General features: G+C 41.9%; 1 protein-coding gene across 2 annotated transcripts; it reads left to right on the top strand.

Moving 5' to 3' along the window:
- The first annotated feature begins 2,518 nt into the window (after nucleotides 1–2,518).
- SPATA2 (spermatogenesis associated 2) lies at nucleotides 2,519–18,149 on the top strand. Of its 2 annotated transcripts, none has more exons than XM_036751437.1 (3): nucleotides 2,519–2,826; nucleotides 12,415–12,857; nucleotides 14,539–18,149. In XM_036751437.1, exons 2-3 carry the CDS (start codon nucleotides 12,540–12,542, stop codon nucleotides 15,781–15,783), a joined length of 1,563 nt encoding a protein of 520 aa, XP_036607332.1. In that variant the 5' UTR covers nucleotides 2,519–2,826; nucleotides 12,415–12,539; the 3' UTR covers nucleotides 15,784–18,149. The 2 variants fall into 2 exon arrangements, with proteins under 2 accessions (XP_036607332.1, XP_036607333.1); XM_036751438.1 differs by lacking the exon at nucleotides 2,519–2,826 and adding an exon at nucleotides 3,188–3,213 and having other exon boundaries at nucleotides 14,539–18,132.
- Nucleotides 18,150–22,644: the final 4,495 nt, after the last annotated feature.

A 22,644-nucleotide genomic window follows, 5' to 3' on the forward strand; every position in this document is an offset into this window, starting at 1 on the left:
AAATGAGGACATAATACTTTCACTGTTTACCTCATTGGGGTGTTGTGAGGAATGCACTTTATAAACTGGAAAGCTCTATGTATATAAGTGCAGTGGCGATAATCCCTTACCTTTGTTTTGGCCATCCAGGATGGAAATGCTGCTACACACTTAAACATAGGAGGGTTTCTGTATGGTAAGTGCCAAGAACGAAGTGTTGTGGAATCAGAATTTCAGAGGTGAAAGGGATCTTGGAGTTTATACAGTTTTCAGTCCCTTCCCTTTACAGGGCAGGAAACTGAGACCAAGAGAAGGGAAATGACTTCAACGATTCATTGAAATGGAAAAACAGCTTGAGGGAAAGTTTTGTCCTATCTGGAATTTCTTTGAGCATCACCAGTATAGGAAACCATGTGTACAAGAGCTTAAATCAAACTCTTGTTGAGTTCACAGCACAGCAGTAATATAAGATTTGGTTTCATAGCTCATTAGAGAAGGATCACCTGTTCTGAACTTTATGAATAGAGAAGCAGCATGGTACAGTGGAATGAAAAGTGGGTTTGGAGTTGGGCTGGATTTGAAAACTGAATGCCACTTGCTGAGCCTATAAATTGTAGGAGATTGGGTTAGACCAAAGGTTCTTAACCTGGTGTCTATGAACTTACTTTTAAAAAATGTGTTCTGGCAACTGTATTTCAATATAATTGATTTCCTTTGTAATCTTATGTATTTTCTTTTATACATTTAAAAACATTACTCTGAGAAGAGTTGCATGGGCTTCTCTAGACTCCCCAAAGGGTCCATGACACAGAAAGGGTTACGAATTCCTATAATACTAGATGATGTCAAAGATCTCTTGCAGGTCTAAATCTATGATCCTTACATGACACTGGAGGTGTCAGGTATAGAAGCATGTGACCCACAATACTCCTGGGTGCTCCTGAACCATATTAAAATGTAATTGGGAGATACTTAACAAAAAACCATAATGTTAACATTTGATTTTCTAAGTCAATCTGCCACCCACAGGGATCATTAAGTATGGTTTAGTGGTCCCCATTTCTATTTGAGTTTGACACCACTGCCTCATACCATTCAGTTGAGGACGCCACACAAAAAAACCATTTTGATACCTAATATGTGTTAGAAAACTACGGGTGGTTCCAGTTTTTCATCAGTGTTCCCACAAACCATCCACCAAAGAATGCAATTATTTTCCCACAGGGTTGTGTTCCTACCCAAGGCCTCCGTATGAAATAAAACAGTAGGTCCCAAGCTTTTATAGAATGAGGATCCCCCTTTTAACTTAGTATTTGTTGATTTAGAACATAGTGACAAATAATTATGAATTCAGTAATACTTTTAAATGAATCTGTAGTATATTATTCACAACAGCACCTACATACTTTTGGAATATGTATGAAACAAATTGCTTATTATTTATTAATTTGCAGTTTTCTTATTTGAGCACTTTAATAAAATGAACCTCTTTCAATAACTCCATGACTCCCATCCCCCATCATGGGACCCATGGCCCATAGAGTGGAAGCCACTAAAATTAAACCAATAAGATCAACAGTAATGCAAGGTAAAATCAGGAATGCAAAAAGTTTAAATCTCGATTAGCATGTAAAGTGGTAAAATTGTGCTTCAAGTCAGAGGCTGTCAGAGATAGAAGGGATCTTAGGAAATATAACCAAAAATGTCAGAGCTGGTAGGAAACTTTAGAAACTATCTAGTTCGATTAGACTAAACTCCTCATTTTACAGAGGTGACAAGTGAGGCCCAGAAGCAACATTAGGAAGCTCCCATTATTAAATGTAAATAAGCATTTTTGTGCGGGGCAGAGAGGCAGTGTAGGGTAGTGAATAGAGTGAGCCTCTGAGCAAAGAAGACCCGGCTTCAGGTGCCAGCCTTGACACTTGCTGGTGGTTTGACCCTGAACACGAGTCACTTAACCTCTCCAGTGCTCCAGGCAACTCTAAAACTTGAAGTTGCAGAGAAGGGGTCAATTTGCATTTGTAGATGGGGCTCCTTCCTCTGGGAGGATATACCAATTTGATATTCCAATGAGGAAACTGAGGCACAGAGAGACCTGATCTCTAAGGGAGCCCCGGCTAAGGGATACAGAGGTGAACGGTCATGGTCCCCAGGGGTCCGTCCTGTGAAACAGAGCCAGGAGGTTCCGGGAAGACACCACTAGTTATTGACCCTGGGCCTGCTGTCTGGGGAATCCCAAAGCGCCCAGCTTCCTTCCTGTCGGAGACAAAAGAACATCAAGGTTTCGGTCAAGACACAGGCAAACTCTGAAATCATTTGGTGCAAGGCGTGAATGGGAAAAGCCCCGCGTGTGGAATGAGGTGTCACGTTAAAAGAGACGACCCAGGCGTCTGAGCTCCCCTCTGCAGAGCACCAGATCTTTGCCCCCGCCCCACCCGGCCGGTTTCCAAGGCAACTCAGACCGCCACAATCTTGGGTCGTCTCTCGGAAACGTCACTTCCTTTCCATTGGCTTCCGGGTCGCAGCCCGGGCTCCCTACGCTTTTCCTCTTAGGACCGGACTGGAAGGAGGCCGCGGCCGCCGCCTTATCTCCCGCTTCCCAGGAGGGTGTTCACCTCACGCCGGGCGGGGCGCCGGCCTTCCCCCTTTTGCCTACGCGCGCAGCCGCAGCCGCGGCCGATCTTTATCACTTCCGGTCTGTGTGTTTCCGGGTCGCCTGCGTCCCTGAGGGTACGGGTCTGGCTAGCCCCTCGGGTGGTCCGAGCAGCGAACGCCCCTGGCCCGGCTCCAGCTCCTCCATCTCCCGCGCTCTCTTTGCCACGGCCCGGGGCGGCAGCGGCCTCCTCAGTAAGTGTGATCCATTAGCGTGGGGCGGCCTCAGGCGGAAATTCCCCCCTCGGCAATCGGGGCTTCCCCGGGCTCAGGGCTTCGATCGCTCCGGGCCCTGGGGAGAGGCCGGCTCCCGGCGATGTGAGGGAGGGGGGCCGTGAGCGGAGATCTGGACGTGGGAGGAGAGTCGGACTCGACGACCTCTAAGGACTCTTTCAGGCTAGGAGGTCCTAGGGTGAGCCTGAGGGCAGGACTGCTTTGGGACGCCTGGGGAGGAGCGGGAGTGGAAACCCCGGAGGGCGGCGTGGAGACGCGGAGTGGGAGCCGGGACCCGAGGTTGTAGGGAGGACAGAGAGAAGAGTCTCCGAGGGGGAAGCTGAGAGGAGGAGAGGACCGGTGAGCTAGGTTGGTGATGCTGGATTTGGACCCTCGGAGGAAGGACAGATGGGAGTGAACTGAAATCTAATCCCTGGGAAGGGCTGGAGCTGAGATTGTTGCAAATGGGAGAGGGGGCGGGGAAAAGAGAGGGTTTTTTTTTTTTTTTGGAGGAAGATAGTTGTGTGGCTGGGAAAACCTATCGGGACTTGGTCTTGTAAATCTCTAGGTATCGAAAAATTAGGGCGTGTATATGTATCTGTCACCCCAATTCTTGAGATCCTTTTATGCAGTACTCAATTGCCCTGGAAGGTGGTCGCGTTTCATTTTTGTGGCTTTGTCTAAGTGTAGTTTTTCCGGAAGCCCGGGCATTTCGTGTCTTCTGGAGGGGGAGATGAGGCAGGGAGGGAGAAAAACAGCTTAGAAATAAAACCAGGGGAAAAAGTAGCCCTAGGCATCAAGATAAATCCTACCCAGTGAGAAGTGGGTGAGGAATCTTTTTGATCTCGGTAGTTTGAAGGGCATATCAGTATTCTAAACAGCAAGGCAGCTTACTTTCAAGAGCAGGAAAGCCAGAGATTGATCTCCAGGTTCAGAGACAGACGAGGATACCCTTCTATACATTATTAAGGCTCTTCTCTAAGGCCACGGAGACCCAGAAGGCTGGAGACAAAAAGATTCCTTAGGCAGTCCCTCCAGCCCGTTTCCATTTGGTGCCTCCTTCATAGCCCCACAAGGAGATAAGATAGCTGCTGTTAAACAGGAAAAAGCCAACTTTTAGCAATGTAGAGCTCATTCTGAGGTTCAGAAATCTGGGTACCGGTACTTTGGATTCATTTTGAAAGGAAGTGGCACGGCTGGGCTAGGGTATGAATCCAGGCAAGTCTTTGAATGTTAGCGGTCAGTGGAAGGGGCGCTGTGGATTTCCTTGAGTTGTACTAGTTTCCTTTTGGGGATCCCATCAGAAGAGTATGAGAACTGGTCACTCTTCCATTGCATCTGTACTGAAGAGATTCTTAGGAAGTTATGCCAGTATGGGGTCGCCCTGTTCTGTAGGCTTTGGGTGAAATGTGATAGAAATAACTATTCCCTTTTCTCTGTCATTAATGGTGTATTTTCACCATGCTGCTTTCTGAAAATGTTTGTGCTTGAATGGGCCCACTGAGTTGAAGGTGAGCTAATGCTTATTTGGCCAGGATAATTACTTGAGCTGATTTTGGCTTTTCAACCAAAATACCTTTCCACCGAGGTGATTTAAAAAATTCCGGTAGAGCTCCAGAACCTTTAATTGGCATTTTGATTTTTCAAAGGGGACCTTATTTTGAAGCATTTATGCTGACTGGGCACCTTACCTTCTTGCAGCTGTCAGACTGCTTCAGGGATATTTACAGTTGAAGCTTTTGGGAGAGTGACAAGTGTTTGAGTCCTGATCCTCAAATTGCTTTGATAAATTAACTGCTCCTGCAGCTGGGCTGCCTTAGTCTGCTATAACTGTGCTGTTTTGCATAGAGTATAATTTTGTTCAGTTCTCAAAGTGCTGGAAAACTGGCTGGAAATGAATAAAATGCAAACATTATGCATAGAAAAAGCTTTTGCTGTGACCAGGGACGATGCAATCTTTATTCCCTTCATGGCATGGAGGCACTAGCCACCAGTGAAAATTATGAAGCTAATCAGTCTTAGTCCTTGGCCCCTCTATAATAAAGGGTTTACCTTTTCATATGGAGGAGAAGAAGGTACTAAGGGAACGAAAGAAGGTAAGAGTTTTGTTCTTCTAGTCTCGCACTGTGCCAGAAGGCAGAAATACTTTCATCAGAATTTTATTTTTGGAATTTGATCATACCTGTGTGGACTTTTCCAACACAATAACCCTTCTAAGTTAAGCTTGCTTTACCAAATTTTAAAGACAACTATAACTTTGTAACCAGATTTGAACAGAATTAGGAGCCAAAGAATCAATTTGGAGCCAGACCAGGACAGCTTAGGGGAGGGGAAGAGTATAAGTATATAATGCCCACTATGTGCCAGGCGCTGTGTTAAGGGCTTTTTGTTTGATCTTCACGACAACCTTGCAAAGAAGGGTACAATTATTATCCCTGTTTTACAGTTGGAGAAACTGAGATATGCATCAACTTGCCCAGGGCCACATAGATAAGTGAGGCCAGATTTGAACTTGGGTCATTCCAGGTCCTGTACTCTATCCACTATACCACAAGCTGCCAGTTTATTCCTTTGGCCACCATTCTACACATGCTAGTTCACAGACTGTTAAAATGCATTTGCCCCTAAATGTTAGAGCTGTAGAATCTCTTGGGTTATCTAATCCAACCCTCTTATTTTATAGAGGAGGAAATGGATCTAGAAAAGTTGCTCAAAGTCACACAGCTAATAATAGCAGAAATAGTACTGGAATCCTGCGTCCCAGTACAGCTCTTCTTCCACTACTTCTGTGTCATGAATCATATGATTAAAATGATAGCCAAAGATTGTTGTACATGCCAAATGCCTTTTGAAATTATTTATTAATGTTGATTGTATTGTCTATAAATGTGGACTATTTTATAATTAAAAACAATTAGCCTATGTAGAAAACACAAGTTTGTGAGCTCAGCTTGAAGGAGTCTGGGTTTTTGCTTTTGTTTTTTAAGCTACTTGGTTTAGAGCAGATCTGAGCTTTAAGAAGCTTAAGTGACTCTTTAGTAGGTTTTCAGTCCTTTAGTTCAAATGTTTATAAGTACATCAGAATAAGTTGTCTGCTGGAGTTAGTAGGCAGCTTCTTTTAGATAAATTACATAAGGGACTGGTAGGTGGTGCACTGAGTAGAGCATTGGCCCTGGAGTCAGGAGGACCTGAGGTCAAATGCAGCCTCAGACATTTGACACATTAGCTGTGTGACCTTGGGCAAGTCATTTAACCCCAACTACCCTGCCTTCCCCCCTCTAAAAAAAAAGATAAATTACATAAGTAAATATTTAATAGTTTATTTAATTGCATTAATAAATTAAAGCAATTTATGTTTATGTCCTTTGGTAAATTCATCCCAGAGAGCCTCCTCCCAATGAGCTTTTTCTTGTTCTCTTGATAGAATGAATTGTTTGTCAGTTATCTTTTCCTATGGCTGTGTGACTAGCCTATCTTCTTCCTCCCTTTTGGTCATGTGTTTCTCCTATGACATCGTTATATGTCACTTCTGAAGAATCCTTCTCTCTGTCCCTTGCAGTCTGGCTTCCGACCTCACTACTCAACTGAAACCTCTTTCTCCAAGGTTACCAGTGATTTCTTAACTGTTCAATCTTCACCTTTTCTCAGTTCTCATTTTATTTTCATTTTCTGTAGTTTTTTTATATTATCCACAACCTCCTTCTTCTGGGCACTTTCTCTTATGTTGTCTTCAGTGCCACCACTCTTTATTCTCCTTTTAATTTGTTCAGCTACTCCACCTCAGCATCCTTTATTGCATCATCCATATCCTATCCCTTACTGTGGGTATTCAGCAATTACCACAGTGTCTGTAACATAATAGGGCTTAATATTTGTTGAATAGTAGTGTCACAGCCTGCTCATGCCACCATACATGATTGGGCAACTTCCATTGCTCTTTGGGGGTGATCCTTAACTCTAGTTCATCAGAAATTGCAATATTCTGTGACTTAGCTCTCTAGCATCACAGGAGGAATAATGGTGTTAAAAAGATGGACTGTTTCAGGAAGGAGCTTTGGGTTCATTAAAAGAAGTGTACAGCTTGCCTTTGGGAAACTAGATTGTTCTTTGTATTCTTTTCTGAGTTTAGGTCATCGTCCATTTGCTTTGTCTGTCCAAGAGATGTGTACAGATGGACAAACTGTATGACCCATCCAACTGCATAGTATATAGTCTGAACAATAGGCATTCTTCATGTATTTGGTTTTTCCCATGTGGATAGTTACTCATTTTCAGATCTTATTTAGGAGATTCTGCATTCTTCTAGATCATGCTGCAATGAGCACAGTGTTAGTCCATAAGCTATCATTTATTAAACACCTATTGTGTGCCAGATTCTATACTAAGCACTGGGGATACAAAGAAAGACAAAAAACAGTCCCTGCCCTCAAGGATTTTACAATCTGAGCAGGGAGACAACATGCAAACAACCACATAAATACAAGATATACATAGGATAAATTGGGGATAATTTCAGAGGGAAGGCACTGAGATTAAAGAGAACTGAGAAGAGCAGGTTGCAGAAGGTTGGCCTTTAGCTGAGATTTGAAGGAAGCTGGGAATTGAGGAGGGAAAGTTTCAGATATGGGAGACAGCCAGTGAGAATGCTCAGTCAGGAGATGGAGTGTTTGAGGAACCGCAAAGAAACTGGTGTCACTGGATTGTAGAGAATGTAGAGGGGAATAATGTAAGTGCAAGAAGACTGGAAAAGTAAGAAGGGAATAGGTTACTAATGGCTTTAAAGGCTAAACAAATGATCTTATAGTTGTCATCTTGGAGTTTATTAGGGAGTCACTGGAGTTTATTGAATAGGGGATGATTTGGCAAGCTCTGCATTTTAGAAAAATGTCCTTAGACAGTTGAGTGTAGGATGGATTGGAGTTAGGGGAGACAGTGCAGGAAGACCAAGCAGCAGGCTAGTGCAATTGTCCAGGCTTGAGGCAGTGAGGGTCTGAAGTGTTAGCAGATATGGGGGTGTAGAGGAGAGATGTTACAAAGGTGGAATTGACAGGATTTGACCACTAATTGGATATAGGAGATAAGAGAGAAGAACTATGGATGACACCCAGGTGACTTGGGAGGATGATAATACCTTTGTTAATAATTAGGATTAGGGAACAGTTAGGGAGGTGAGTTCAGTTTTGGACATCTTGGATTTTTTTATGTCTTTGGGACATCCGACTCAAGAATTCCAGTAGGAAGTTGGAGATGTGAATGGAAGTCTGGAGAGAGGTTAGGGCTGGCCAAATAGATCTGAGAATCATCTGCATAGAGATACCAACTGAATCATGGGCGCTGATGAGATCACCAATTGAAATAACAGAGTGAGAGGTGAAAAGAGAACTCAGCACCGAGCCTTGAAGGGACCTCCAGCCCCATTAGCAAGCATGACATGGATGCTAGATCCAGCAAAGACAGAGGAGAAAGCAGGTGGAAGAACCAGGAGAGGGCAGTGTCACAAAAACTAAAAGAAGAGAGTATCAAGAAGAGAGTGATCAACAGAGTCAGAGGCTGCAGAGAGGTCAAGGATGAGGACTGAGAAAAGGCCATTAGAATTGGTGATGAAAAGATCATTGGTAACTTTGTGAGGAGCAGTTAAATGATGAGTTCAGAAGCCAAACTTTAAGGAGTTAAGAGAGTGAGAAGAAAGGAAGTAGGGACACCAGTTGTAGAAGGCCTTCTCCAGTTTGATCACAAAAGGGAGGAGAGACCTATAGGATGATAGCTGGTGTGGGGGGTGGGCAGATCAAGGGAGGATTTTTTTGAGAATGGGGAGATATAGGGCAATCATTAGACAGGGAGAGATTGGAAATAGGTGAGAGACTGGGGATGATAGAAGGGGCAACTTACCAGGAAAGAGAGGATGTGAATGTAGAGAGGTTTGCCTTGGCAAGGAGAAAGGCCACTCTTTCCTGTGAATCAGGTGGAGGAGGAAATAGTGGCAGAAGGCATCTGAATGATGTGAGATGAGAACTAAAGAAGAGGTGGCTTTCATCAACAGCCTTAGTTTTTTCAGTGAAATAGAAAGAGCAAGGTTTTCATCTGAGAGGATGGGGGGCAGAGCTCTGGAACCAAAGGACCTGAATTTAAATCCCCACCATGTTTCTTATCACCATGGTAAACTTGGGCAAGTCATTTATCTACCCTGCCCCAATTTCCAGAGCTTTAGAATGAGGGGGTTGGACTAGATAACTCTAAGATCCCTTCTAGCTCTAGATCTGTGATGTGGATGTAAAACTGACCAGGACTTGATAACTAATTGGGTTTAGTGGGGGTGGGGAATGACAGTGGTAAGAATCTCAATGACTCCAAAGTTGAAAACCTGAGTGATTAGGAGAATAGTGATATCCTTTACCAAAATAGGTAAGTTTGGAGGAAAGTCAGGCATAGGGATGAACAATAATCAGTTTCATTTTGGTGTATGTTGTTTGCGGTACTTACAGGGGAACCAGTTGGAGATGTTTAAAGGGTACTTGGTGATAAAAATAGGACTGAAACTCAAGGAGAGATTAGAAATGGACATATGTAGATCTGAGGATTACTTCCAGAGTGATGATAATTGAACCAGTAGAAAATGATGAGATCACTGAGAGAACTTATGTAAAGAGGAAATAGGAGTGCCAGGATAGAGCCCCATGGTTAAAGGGTAGGATATTAATTCATTATGAGCCAGTGAAGGGGACTGGCAAACAGGAACATCTGAAGGTCCTCACCATCCAGAATCCCTCTTTGACTTGTACTTTGTACTAAACTCCATGACAGTAATGAACACCTTTGGAGAATATAAATCTCCCTGTTTTATGTCTAACTTGAAATTAATAATAATAGGTTTGATGAACAAAGTTATCTGTTATATTTTACAAGTAATATTCTAGTATTTTGACATTGATAGAAGATACTTTGCTGGAAGGAAGCCCGTAAGGTAGTGTTTTACTCTGTCAAATTTTATGTTTTTTTATAGTCTGTAAACAGTAAGCATGGTGGAATTTTGTATTCTCTACACTTTTCTCTTTACACTATCAATTGCCTGTTTTAGAATATTGTCAAAACTTGCCTGTTCTTTTCTCATATTTTCATCTAGCATGTGCTTGATGAATTCTCATAGAATTTTGTATAGATGGGGGAAAAGGAGGCATTTGGGTTGTTGGTTATTGACAGTCTCTCTTTTCTTGGGGGTATTAAGGTCTAATCCTCCCTCCCCATACTTTTGATATCTTTCAGATCATAATTGATCTCTTAACACCTTCACCAGTATGGATACCTATGTTCTTTCCTAGCAGCTTTTTCCATCTTTGTTTGGCTCAGTGAAATTTCCACTTCCTTCTCTAGCACATCCAGAACTGTGATGTCAGAATTCAAATGTTGTGCTTCATAATCCATGACAGTGAAAAGAGTTTATTATAGAAATTTTCACAGCTCTTTTCTGTTTTTCATCTGTTTTTCGGGCCTTCCCCATTTCATGCTTAAATGCCCTTGGGATGACTTTGCATATCTGTCTCTCTTTAGGCTTTCTTTAAATTTCATTTTATTTTTCTTTCCGTTGCTATTTTGTGTTTTATAAGGTGATACTAGATCTCCTCCATAAGATTTTATGAAAGAATTTATATTTTAAATCTCTTCTCTCCAACTAACAAGAAAATCAAATATATGCAGGTTGAGGTGTTTTTTTTTTTTTGTTTCCTTATTAGGACAAACAAAATGGTTATAATTTGTGTCAATGGCCATTCCTTCATTTGGGTCCTGTGTTGCCACATCAACTTATTTCAGCAGTCAAGGTGGAGTTGTTTCAATTGTATTTCATTTTTTGATGTTTACTTGCTGCTTGCCATGTTCAATGCCTCCTGACACTTTTCTTGAATAAAATACTTGTGAGGCTTCTGTGTAGATTATAAACCATTTGCCTCTTATTTCTTACTAACCTGATTTACTCCCAAACCACATATTTTGGCTGTCTTTTTAGTGGCCACTTTTGCATTACATGACACCAGGTATCAATTATGTTGATTTTAATTTCAAAGGTCTCTTTAAATTCTTTGTAGAATTTTTCTTTGTCTTCATTCTCAGCAAAAGACATTGGTACTTGAGATGTGGTTATTTTCATGAGGGTTTTTTTTTTTTTACAAATATCTAGTACAAGCATGACCAGACATCCCATGATGTTTTCTTATTGATTTTGGATATGGGGTAAAACCAACTTCACTAATTCCTTTATTTGCCAGCATTCTATTTAGCTATAACTTCTTTGTAGTGAGAATGTCACAAATAATATAATTCAGTTCTTCCAATAATAAGTCCACTCATTGACAACTGGATGAGAGTTTTTATATTTTGTAGTACCAGCAGCTAAACTAATGGTTATATATGTCTAAAAATTACATTATCCTTAGAATCCTCTGTCCCATTTTCTATCAGTGACACTCTCTTTTTACAAGGTGGGAGGAGGGGATCCACACAGGACTGAGTCCTATTTTGTATTTGTTTGTTTCATGGCCTGCCGTGGCCAAAAAATTCATTAAGTGGCCAGTATCCTGCCAGTGAGCTTCTCCATACTTCTCCATACTTCCAAATAATGGAAATTCTTTTTGAACCATATTCGAAGCCTTTCTAGCATGGTAGAACCTGCCAGAGTCTGTACTTCCTGATAAAGCCTTTGAGAACCTAGAATCATTTCTTATTCCACAACGAGGCATTAGAGTAGAATTAAGTGAGGTGTTAGATTAAAGATAAATAAGTAAGTATAAGCTTTTAAAAATGACATCAATATTAGCATCTAGTTTTTCCTGCTGTGAAGAATATTTAAGAAAATTGGCATTGCATTCAAAATTAATTCAGAAGATAAGATCAGTTTGGCTGGGTTCTGCTGGAAGTTAGTTTTGGTTCTTATATCTGTCCTCAGAACCCTAAGACTATCCAACATACTCATTAGATCCAATGTAATTATTAAAACATTTTGTAGTTCACATCAAGGCAAGAAAACATTGGATTTGGAAGTAGGCCTGGGTATGAGTCCCACCATTTACTTAGTTGTATGACTTTGGATAAGTCATTCATCCTTTCGAGCTTTCAAGGTTTCTTATCTGCAAAATGGGGACAATGCTATTTTTACCACATAATGTAATGAAAGTCCATTGAAATGGTATATTTACATATTACTTTATGGTTAACCAACCACTTATAGGAAGAAAAAATAATTTACATTATTTGGATGAAATGCTATAGTTTTAAAGTTCAAGCGATTATTTCAGATATTTGTTGCTTGGCATGTAATTTTCAAAATTATTTCCAAAGTACTAAATTGTAAGTTCTATGAGGCAGCAGTAACTGTCTGATCTGAACTTTGTGCATCTCCTAGCATCTGGCACAGTGTTGTGTACGTAGAAGGTGCTTATAAATGTTTAAATGAATGTTCTCATTAGGAATAATGACAATAACAACTGATGGAGCAGGATGAGTGAAGGCTTCTCAGAAACTTGGTTCACGAATGATCATGTGGAAACACTACTAATTTCTTTTTTGTTTCTCCTCTTCCAGAAACCGCAATTGTCCAAGACAGGTAATATGCCAGTGCCCTTTAAGATGGCCATGCCCCCTGGAGAGAAGCCATGGAAGAGATGAGGTAGCTGCTCCCTGGGAATGTTCTAGGAAAGTTCATTTCAATGGATACAAAATATAAAGACGACTTATTCAGGAAGTACGTGCAGTTTCACGAGTCCAAAGTGGATGCCTCCAGCACTAAGCATCGACCTGTCAATGATGAGTACCTCCGAGTGGCGGCCTCGGCCGTACTCAGTCTGCATAAAATCGAGCCCTTTTATAGATTCCGGTTGATCAAATTTTATGAGGTGGTTGAGAGCTCCCTTCGCTCACTGAGGTCCTCTAACTTGCGGACTCTCCACAGCGCATTCAACATGCTAGAGACAATGGGAATCAACCTCTTCCTTTACCCTTGGAAGAAGGAATTCAAAAGTATTAAAGTAAGGCATATAGAAGTGCTTTCCTGTAGTTTAAGTAAAGTAGGCTATAGGGAAGGTTCTTTTCCAGGACTACATCCATCTCCATTAATGTTTCCCTAAAGTTATGAAGACCTAGCATAGGCTTAGACCAGGAATCAGAAGGCTTAAAGTTTGAGTCCTACACCTGCCAATAACTAGTAGAGTGACCTCTTAGATTACTTCCTCTCTCTGGGCCTCACTTATCTGTAAAATAAGTGTATAGTGGCCAGTGTATAGGGGCCAGTGTATAGTGAATGGAATCCTGGGTTTGGAATCAAGGGAACTAAGTTTGAATCTTAACTCCTTTAATTATTATCTGTGTGACTTCAGGCAAACCCTTTCCTTCAGTTTTTCAATGAGAGACTTTTGACAGGTTGCCAGCCCTACCACAAGCTCTGACCAGCATAGACTACAAAGAATAAATGATTGTCGTGTTCTGTTTTCCACTGGCCTTAAAGCCTGGGAAAGATGTAGAACCAGCAATTGTGGCATACGGTGATTGGTACCACCTTTACACTTGATGCCTCAGAACCTTTGCTGCCCTTCAACTAAAACTTTTGAATGGATAACATGAGTCACTGGCATTGCTGTAGTAGTTTAAGGATTATAGCAGCCCTGTGAAGCAAATGGTGATGCAAACACTCTTATGCTCATTTTACAGATGAGGAAACTGAGGCTCATAGGAGGGAAATGACTTTTGAACTCAGACCTCCTTAACTGTTCCTTTTCACTCACTATCATTTCTTTCATGGTATATTCTACTAGATGGTTGGGATTCTGGCAGTAGAATTTAACTGGTTTGTGAATAAAAGTTTGTGCCAATGGCGTCTGATTTAGGGTGTGCGCCAATGGGCATTTGAAGGGGAGAGTGGGATAGGACTTTTTTTTTTTTATTTGGTGGTGGTGGTAGTGGGAGGCTGGGGGGTGGGGGAAATCCCTTATTTCCCGATTCACTCATTCAAGTTACCTAAAAGACTTATAGCAGGATGAAGTTTGGTAGTCTAGTCCCTACCCCCCTTCCTTTTACAGAGGAAGTAACAAAAGTTCCAAGGAGGTTAACCATATTGCCTGTGCTTAAACAGTAAATATGGCCAGCACTAGGAACTAAATCATTTTATTTCTAATCCAAATTCTGTCTATTGTGGTTTGAACCAAATTTCTGTATCATAGACCCCAGATTGGTTCTCCAGAAATCTTTCTGAAATGTAGCACTGACCTAGATGGTAATTCAGACTCAAGGGTCTGTATTAAGTCTTTCTGTGAGAACATTCAAATAATTTACCAGGTGAAATGGGTCAATTGTATTGCTTCATATTAATGGAAGCCAAGAAAGAATTATTTGTCATTGGATTTTCTCCTCTGAATCTACTCCTCTTTGTCATTCACCGTTACTTTCTCTGTTGTTAGGAAGCCCCAGCCCCACAAAATCATCAGTTCTTTTCCTGAATTTTCAGAAAGAGAGTGGATGTGGAATTTCCTTCGTACTGGTGTCTTGGATATTAGTGAACATTAATTTCAGTCTCCTAGAGGATGAGTGTAGTGAAGTAATTCACTTTTCTTGCTTTTTCCCACATGATCTATATTATAATTAAATGGGAATTGTTTTCCATTTTATGTATACTAAAGGAAAAATACTGGATTTTTTTTCCCTCCTCTCTTCTAGACTTACACAGGACCTTTTGTTTATTATGTGAAATCAACATTACTAGAAGAAGACATCAGAGTCATCCTGAATTACATGGGCTATGTCCAGGATCTCGGAAGTGCGTACAGGCTCAAAGAACTGGTAGAAACTTTGCAGGTGAAAATGGTCTCTTTTGAGCTTTTTTTGGCCAAAGTAGAGTGTGAGCAGTTGCTTGAGATACACTCCCAGGTGAAGGACAAGGGTTACTCAGAGCTGGATGTGGTGAATGAGCGTAAGCACAGCAGTGAAGATGTGAGGGGCTGCTCAGATGCCATGAAGAGGCGGGTGGAGTGTAAGGAGAACCTCACTGCTTCTATGGCACGGATGGCCCTTCAGAAATCAGCCAGTGAGAGAGCAGCAAAAGATTACTTCAAGCCCAAAGTGAATAAGCCTTCCAAGTCCATGGACACTTATGATAGTTACTGGGAGAGTAAAAAGCCACCACTGATGACTTCACTTAGCCTCAGGAAGGAGCCTGCAATGGTAGATGTGGAAGATGACATCAAAGATGAAATTATTCGACCATCTCCCTCTCTCCTGACCATGTCCAGCTCTCCACGTGGCTGCTCTGATGAATTTGTGCCCCTCTCCTCAAATCCCAATGGCATGTTACGAACCATCCCTCCTTATAACACCTATTTTTCCCCTCAAGATGACTTAGACCTTTACACAGATTCAGATTCCAGGGGTACATATAGGAGACCAGATTCTCTTAAGCCAGATGTGTGGCTACTCCGAAATGACTCCAATCCCCTCTACCATAAGCGTACACATCCCGCCAAAGAGACTGCCTCTTCCAAGTGCCAAACCTGTGGCCTCACATGTGGCTCCTCACTCTGCCAGCGGTGTGAAACTGTACTCACATGTCGGCAGGACTATGCTGTCACCAAACAGAACAGCTTCCCCATAAAATCAAGCCCCCATGATGGCTCATCCCATGGGGCTACTCTGAGGGAGAAGTCTCTATACACGGCACAGACTCAGGGCCCTGAAAGGGCATCTCACCACTCAAAATCCAAGGCTACAGCTGCATCTCGCTGTGGCTTCTGCAACCGGTCAGGGGCCTCTAACACATGTGCAATCTGTTCAAAAGTCTCATGCGATACCTGCCTCACTGCTTACCACTACGACCCATGCTGCAAAAAGAGTGAGCAACACAAATTCATGCCTAACAGTCAGCTCAACTATAAGTCTACCCAGTTCTCCCATCTTGTGTATAGATAGACTCGAACTCTCATATTCTACACAAAGGGCTAAAACTATACTTTGTGACTTCCTTGGTGAAGTCTTACACTGACCTCGGACGTGGAGCTATGCTGACCTATGGGGAATGACATTTCATCCCTCCGTTGTTGGTGTTTTTGTGTCCTCATCCATGCTACACACACCTCGGGATCCTCACTGCTGTCAGATCTTTCCAGCAATGGATGCTTTGTGATTTGATAAGGGGGAGAGGACCAACCAGGCTTCCTTTCCAGTTTGGCACTTGGGCTTACTAGTCCTCTTATATGCACCCCATCCCTACCCCTACTCCTGCTCAGTTTTTGTTTTTTAAAAGAATTTGATACCTGGGGTTTTCAAATGACCACCCAGCTGCCCCACTGAGGAGCTGCAGTGGGCTGGGAAGGGACAGTTACAAAGATTCATGGTTTCCATTCTAGGGACTAGTGAAAGGTTTTTGAAAGCAGAGCATTCTTTCACAGCATCTCCTAGGAGTTCTGCTGCTGCCCACAGGGGTTTATCTTAAAGTGCTTCCTGAAATATCCAACAACTCCTCCCCTCCCCCCTCACACATAGATATTGTTTTAAATAATCATCAAGATCCCTGAGTGGGCTCTCCTGTGCCCCCTCATATTTGGCTCTCTAGGTTTCAAAGTATGAACAGAAGACAGTCATGCTTGATTTTTGTAGTGCTGCCAATAGCTTCCTCTAGTGTACTGTACAGTATTAGTGGACTTGTTGACATGACATTTTCGTTGCAGCCATCCAAAAGAGGCCTGATTTTAATTCCTTTCTGTTGCACACGTATTGACTCTCTTCTTTGTACTGTAAATAGGTGACTTGAAAAGTTTTATTTTTTAATAAATATATTCCTTGTTGTGTGCTTAAAAGTGGTAAAAATCATTATATGGCTATTTATAACTTCTCCCTGGATTTTTTTGTTTATTTTCATCTTGGGAGGGTAGAAATGGGGACTCTTGTGTTGGTCTGCATTTTGTTCTTTTTTCCTAATGTTCCCTGGGTGAAGCTGTTAGTAGTGGGAAGGAATAATTGAAGATGGGTTCCTTTTTTGAGTCAGTAGAGGTAACTAAGCTGTTGTCTTCCCTTTTAAAAATATACATACTGTGTACATATAGATAACCTACCTCCCATTTGCACTTCTTGGGGGTTAGTGCAGACTTGGCAGTGAGACTCTGCCCCTGTAGACTGTAGTACTACCCTCATAAATTTAGAGGCCACACTAAGGGCCTTCTCAGGACTTCACTATGCCCCTATGGTCTCTGGCACAAAAAGTTGGACCTGACCCTCCTAATTGTCTAGGTCTTGTTTCTGAAGGAAATGTAACTTAGCCATTTCTTTTAATTCACTCTCCCTGTCCTCTACCCCTCATCCCTACGTGTCTTTATCCTCAGTTTTCAAAATGTGAGACAGTTTGAGATATCTTTGCACTTAAAATGGCCAGAAGCTGACTGCTTATTTTTATGTATGTTTGACCTGTCCTAAAAACTCCCTCCAAACTGAAGGACACCTTTGACTCTGACTCATGCAATGAATGACCAACCAACTCACCTTTAAATTTTGCTTTGAGGTAAGAAGGGAATGGGGGAAGAGTAAGAAATTCTAAATAGCTTATTTATGAACATGCAAAATTGCTTTAGCCATAAGTCTATCAAATGTACAAATCTTTTGGGACCTTACCAAATGTATTTCTAAGAGCAAAGCAAAAAAGAGATGTTTGGTTTTAATTAAAAAGGGGCTTGGGGAGGGAATGGCTGGACATGGTAGTCATTGTTAACTTAGTGACCTCCAAGCTCAGCTGAATTTTTTTCCTAATCTGACTTTTTAAAATCTATCTGTCTCTCTCTCTACCTACATACACACACACACACACACACACACACGTATACGCATACGCATCTGATAGACCATGTGTAGATAATACTGTATATAAAGCTGAATTTTAAAGAATTTCACTACTGAGATTAGCTACTTCATTCTGGAGTGTCATGCCTGTTCTGAGGTCTCTAGTTCTCCTGTCCCATATCCAGATTGCCTACTGCAAATTTCCTAACAAGCTGTGAAGCCACATGACTTAGATGGTGAACTTTAGCCCGGATGACTGCATTAATAAAAGTCTGGTGTACAGTACCTATTGTCATGGAAACACTGTTGTTCAAAACTATTGAATGGCAAGTGCTCTGACCATGCACTTTGTTGGTGTGTATCTTATTGTATCAGGTTGCTGTGATTGAGACAGTAAAAGTATATTTGACTTTTAAATGGAGGTGTTTTGCATTTGATTTCTACCAAGATAGGTGAAGTTATGAGAGATGATTTTAAAAATAAAATGTCTTCCACTGTTAATGGAGGTTTCTCTCCCTCCTTTTTGACTGTTTTTTTTTTTTTTGAGGGGGTTGGGAGAGATTGCTTAAGTTTAGATGTAGTTATAAAATCCCAGGGCACTATAAATCAGTTTAACAAGCATTTATTTGTAATCCAGGTAAGAGTTGGGGATACAAAGACGAAAGCTAAACAGTTCTGCCCCTACAGAGCTTACATTCTTTTGGGGGAAATAACACATAAAGATAAATACACAAAATAAATTAATTGGGGGAGTGGCGAAAGAACACTAATAGGGTAGGGGTGTCAGGAAATGCCTTTTATAGAAGCTAGGGCTTCCAAAAGGCATATGAAGAGGCAGGACATTACAGAATTGAGGGACAGCCTGTGCAAAAGCACAGAGACACCAGATGGAATGTTGTTTATGGGGATCAACAAGTAACCGAGCTTAGCAGGATCATAGAATTCAAAGGCAGCATGGTAGCAGAGGAAATGCTGGACCTGTAGTTGGGAAGATGTGGGTTCAAATTCCATTGATCCTTTGCCTCAGCTCACCTGTAAAAGGAGGGGGTTGGATTCTGTGACTTCCAAGGTCCCTTCCAGCCTTAAATACCTACAGTGAGGAGAAGGAATGTGCAATCTGTCTAGAAAGCTAAATTAGAACCATGTGGGTTTTATATGCCAAACAGGAAGGCAATAGGGAACTTGGGAAGCTTCTTGAGTAAGGAAGTGACATGGTCAGAACTGTGTTTTAACACTATCAATTTGAGGAGATGACAGAATGGAAGAGTGAGAGACTGGAAGCAAGGAAACCCATAAGGGCCTGAACTAGTGGTGGCTGTGTGAATGGAGAGAAGGTGATAGATCAGAGAGGTGGTGAAAGCTGAAATAAGACTGGGCAAATGGTGGGATTTGGAGTGAAGGAGAGTACAGAGTAAAGAACCAACTTGAGTGATTATCTGGATAGAAACAGGGATGCTGAGTCAGTCCTCCCTAAGATGATTGGCAAGCTGGGGCTCTACTAGCTCTGTGGGAGAAGGAAGAACATTAAGTTCAGTTTTAGATGTTTAAGACACATATGGGACATGCAAGTAGAGATAAGGACTGAAGCTTCGGGAACCATGTGGGCTGGATATGTAGATTTGGGAGTCATCTACATAGATATGATGGTTGAACCTGTAGGAGCTGATGAAGTTAGTAGACAAAAAATAGAAGAGGGCCCGGAATGAGCCCAGGGGTACCCCCTCACAGGGGGGTAGGACATGAATAAGAATCTTACAAAGGAGACTGAGAAGTGCAAGTAGAAGAACCAGGGAATGCCTTGAATACCCACAGAGGAAAGTATGTGGGATGAGAAGGCAGTCAACAGTGTCAACTTTGCAGGTTGGTTGTTTCAGTCCTTTTCAGTCATGTCTGACTCTGTGACCCCAACTGCAGTTTTCTTGGCAAAGATGCCAGAATGGTTTGACATTTCCTTCTCCAGCTCATTGTACAGATGAGGAACTGAGGCAGACAGGGTTAAACGACTTGCCCAAGGTCACACAGCTAATAAGTGTCTGAGGCCAAATTTGAACTCAGGAAGATGAGGCTTCCCAACTTCAGGCCCAGCACTCAGGCCATTGCCCACCTGGCTGCCCCAACACTGCACAGACATCAAGAAAAATGAGGCCTGAGAAAAGAACATTCAGCAGGAAGGGCCTGGGTAACTAGGACCTGAGAGAGAAAGCTTGCCCCAGGTTGGTGGCAGCACTGCGTTAATCATTCCTGCCTGCCTCAAGTTGGAATTATTAACACCATGGATATGTTAAAAGGCTTTGGAAAAAAAAAAAGGATAAATGTGAGATTGTTACTAATAAGACTTGTAAAATCATACAAAATCAGAGCTGGGATTTTTAGAAACCACTTTTTCTTTAACAATATTTTTTTTCTTTTGTTTTTTCATCACTCACTTTACAATGATTACCGTCTCCTAAAAGAGAACCCTCTCACAACAAATCATTAAAAACAAAATGCATTGTCCATGTCTGAAAATATATGTCATACTCAATGGAGAGGGTAGGAGTTCTTTACCATCAGGCCTCTAAAGTCACTGGACACTGCAGTGATCAAAGAGTTCTCAAGTTTTTTGGTGTTCAACTTTACTATTGTGGTTATCTTGTAAATTATCCTCCTGGTTCTGTTTATTTTGCTATGCTCTGTTTGTCTGTTCATACAGTTGCCTTCCCAGTTTTCTCTGAATTCTTCATATTCATAATTTCTCATGGTGCAGTAATCCATCATACTTATATCATGGTTTGTTTAGCCACTCCCCAATTGATGGTCACCTACTCCCTTCCTTCCTACTATAAAAATTTTTATATACACGGGACCTTTCCCTCCGATTTGTCTTTCTAGGCTATATGCCTATTAGCAGTAGTATTGATGGGTCAATGGGTATTTTTTGCTTTGTGGTGTTTTAAAAGTATAATTCCAAATTAATTTCTCAGATTGGTTGGACCAATTCACCCCGAGAACCCATCTTGTCTTAACTCCCTCATTCTACGGGTGAGGAAGCCAAGGTCTAGCAAGGCTAAGTGATTTGCCTAACGTCACCTATTAAATTATTAGCAGGGCCCTTCAGTGTGATCCAGGTCTCCAAACTCCCAGCCCAATAATCTTTTCCCTCAACTATGTTGCCTCTCTTTTCAGTGTCCAGTCCTCTGCCTCTCCCCCTCTCAGTGATCATCTTTAAAGTGGGACATCTTTAGCTCTTCTCCCTGGATGGGACTCCCCTTGAGCCAGCCTCCTCCAGTCCTTCCTAGGACCATCAGCTTGCTGTGGCTTTAGTAGTTCTATAGGAAACCTTTGTTCATGCAGCCCAGTAAGCCACCTTCAGCAAGACTTGCTTTGAGAGTCTGTGATGCAGAGCCCATTGCTATCCTGTGGATTTCAAGGCATGGCTGTAGTTGGACACATTGTGGATTGTGGATGCCTCTGCACCAGTTCAAGAACAGATTGCTTGGTTTACATGTTTGAGAGCTCAAAAACACTAAAAGACCTGCATATTTAAACACTGTAGGGATTCAACAGCATAACATCCAACTCTTCTGCCAGCTCATCTTTTCTGTCCATCTGTGAACTACACAGTAATGTGTGAGCAAGTATTTGTGAGCTTTTAAGTTGAAAAGACCTAGGCTCAAATCTTGTCTCTTCTGGTAAACTGTGACATGGAGCAAATCACTTCTGAGCCCGTTTTCCTCATGTGTGAAATAAAGGGGCTGAGTTGGGTGACCTCTAAAGTCCCTTCTTTTATTGGCTGTGTGGTCCCAGGGAAGTCATTTTGCCTTTCTGAGGCTACTTCCTCATCTGTAAAATGGGACCTTTAGAAATGATGTAGTCGATCCCTTTGAAGAAATGACACAACCCCTTGAGCTTCCTCCCTTTCCCCCTTTTTAAAAAAACAATTTTACTGATATAGTTTCTTCTTACATTGTCTAAATTTCTTCCAGTATTCTCCCCCTTCCACTCCCCAAAAGTCATCTCATATAACAATATGTTTTAAAGACAAATAGGAAGAGGAAAACAATAGCAGAACTGATCAGTAATATCAAAAAAGGCTGGAGATAAATGCAATGTTGCACACCTGTGAACTTCCCACCTTTGCAAAGGAGTGAGAAGAGTCTATCCTCTCATATCTCTTCTTTGGGACCAAGCTTGTTCTTTGTAATTTTGCAATATTCACTTTACATTGTTTCAAGATGGTAGGCAATTCTTCTCATTTACATCGTTGTAGTCATTGTGTATATTGTTTTCTTGGCCCTGCTTACTTCACTCTTCATCAGTTCGTTTAAATCTTTCCATGCTTTTCTGTATTCATCATGTTGTCTTTTTCCTCTTTAAATCACACCTTTCCTCCCCCTGTCCAGCTGCTATTACATAGCTGGTTGACATCTTACAGGAAGCAAGGAGTTGTCTGTAATATGGGACACCTTTCCAATCCTGGCAGCCCAAATCTATTCGAGTCATCTGGGGTATGGAAACTTGTAGTCAAGGCCCTGTCAACAGAAGGCCTCTGGTAAAACGCAACCATATAGCCAGGTTGTGGTTTGTCCTTCGTTCTCAAAGAGGACCATGACATCAGGAGGATGATGACATGACTTGATTTGAGTGAGGGAGGGCTGTGTAAAGTCACCAGCCTCACTTTCTCCTCCAGAACCATCTAGTCCAGTGGCCAGATATGGATCAGGCCCAGGATGCAGTAGCAGACCTTGGCCCTTTTAAGCTAAGGTCTTTTCAAGTTCTCATTTTGAGTGAGGCACCATTGAACAGGTTCCGTTGAACAGGCCTTGTTAAGAAGTGAGTCAAGGGAGGGTGCCTTTAATAAGGAAAAAAAAAAAATTGAACTGGGAGGAAAAGACCCTCAGGATTGCTGGCCAAAAGAGAAAGTTACTATTTACATTCACTCTGAGCCAGGAGGGCCCAAAAAATAACCATTAAGTGGTGCTTGGTCAGGGACCTATTGTCCAATCCATGAGATCCAGAGTG

The sequence above is a fragment of the Trichosurus vulpecula genome, chromosome 3 (genome assembly GCF_011100635.1).
Source record: "Trichosurus vulpecula isolate mTriVul1 chromosome 3, mTriVul1.pri, whole genome shotgun sequence".
NCBI lineage: Eukaryota > Metazoa > Chordata > Mammalia > Diprotodontia > Phalangeridae > Trichosurus > Trichosurus vulpecula.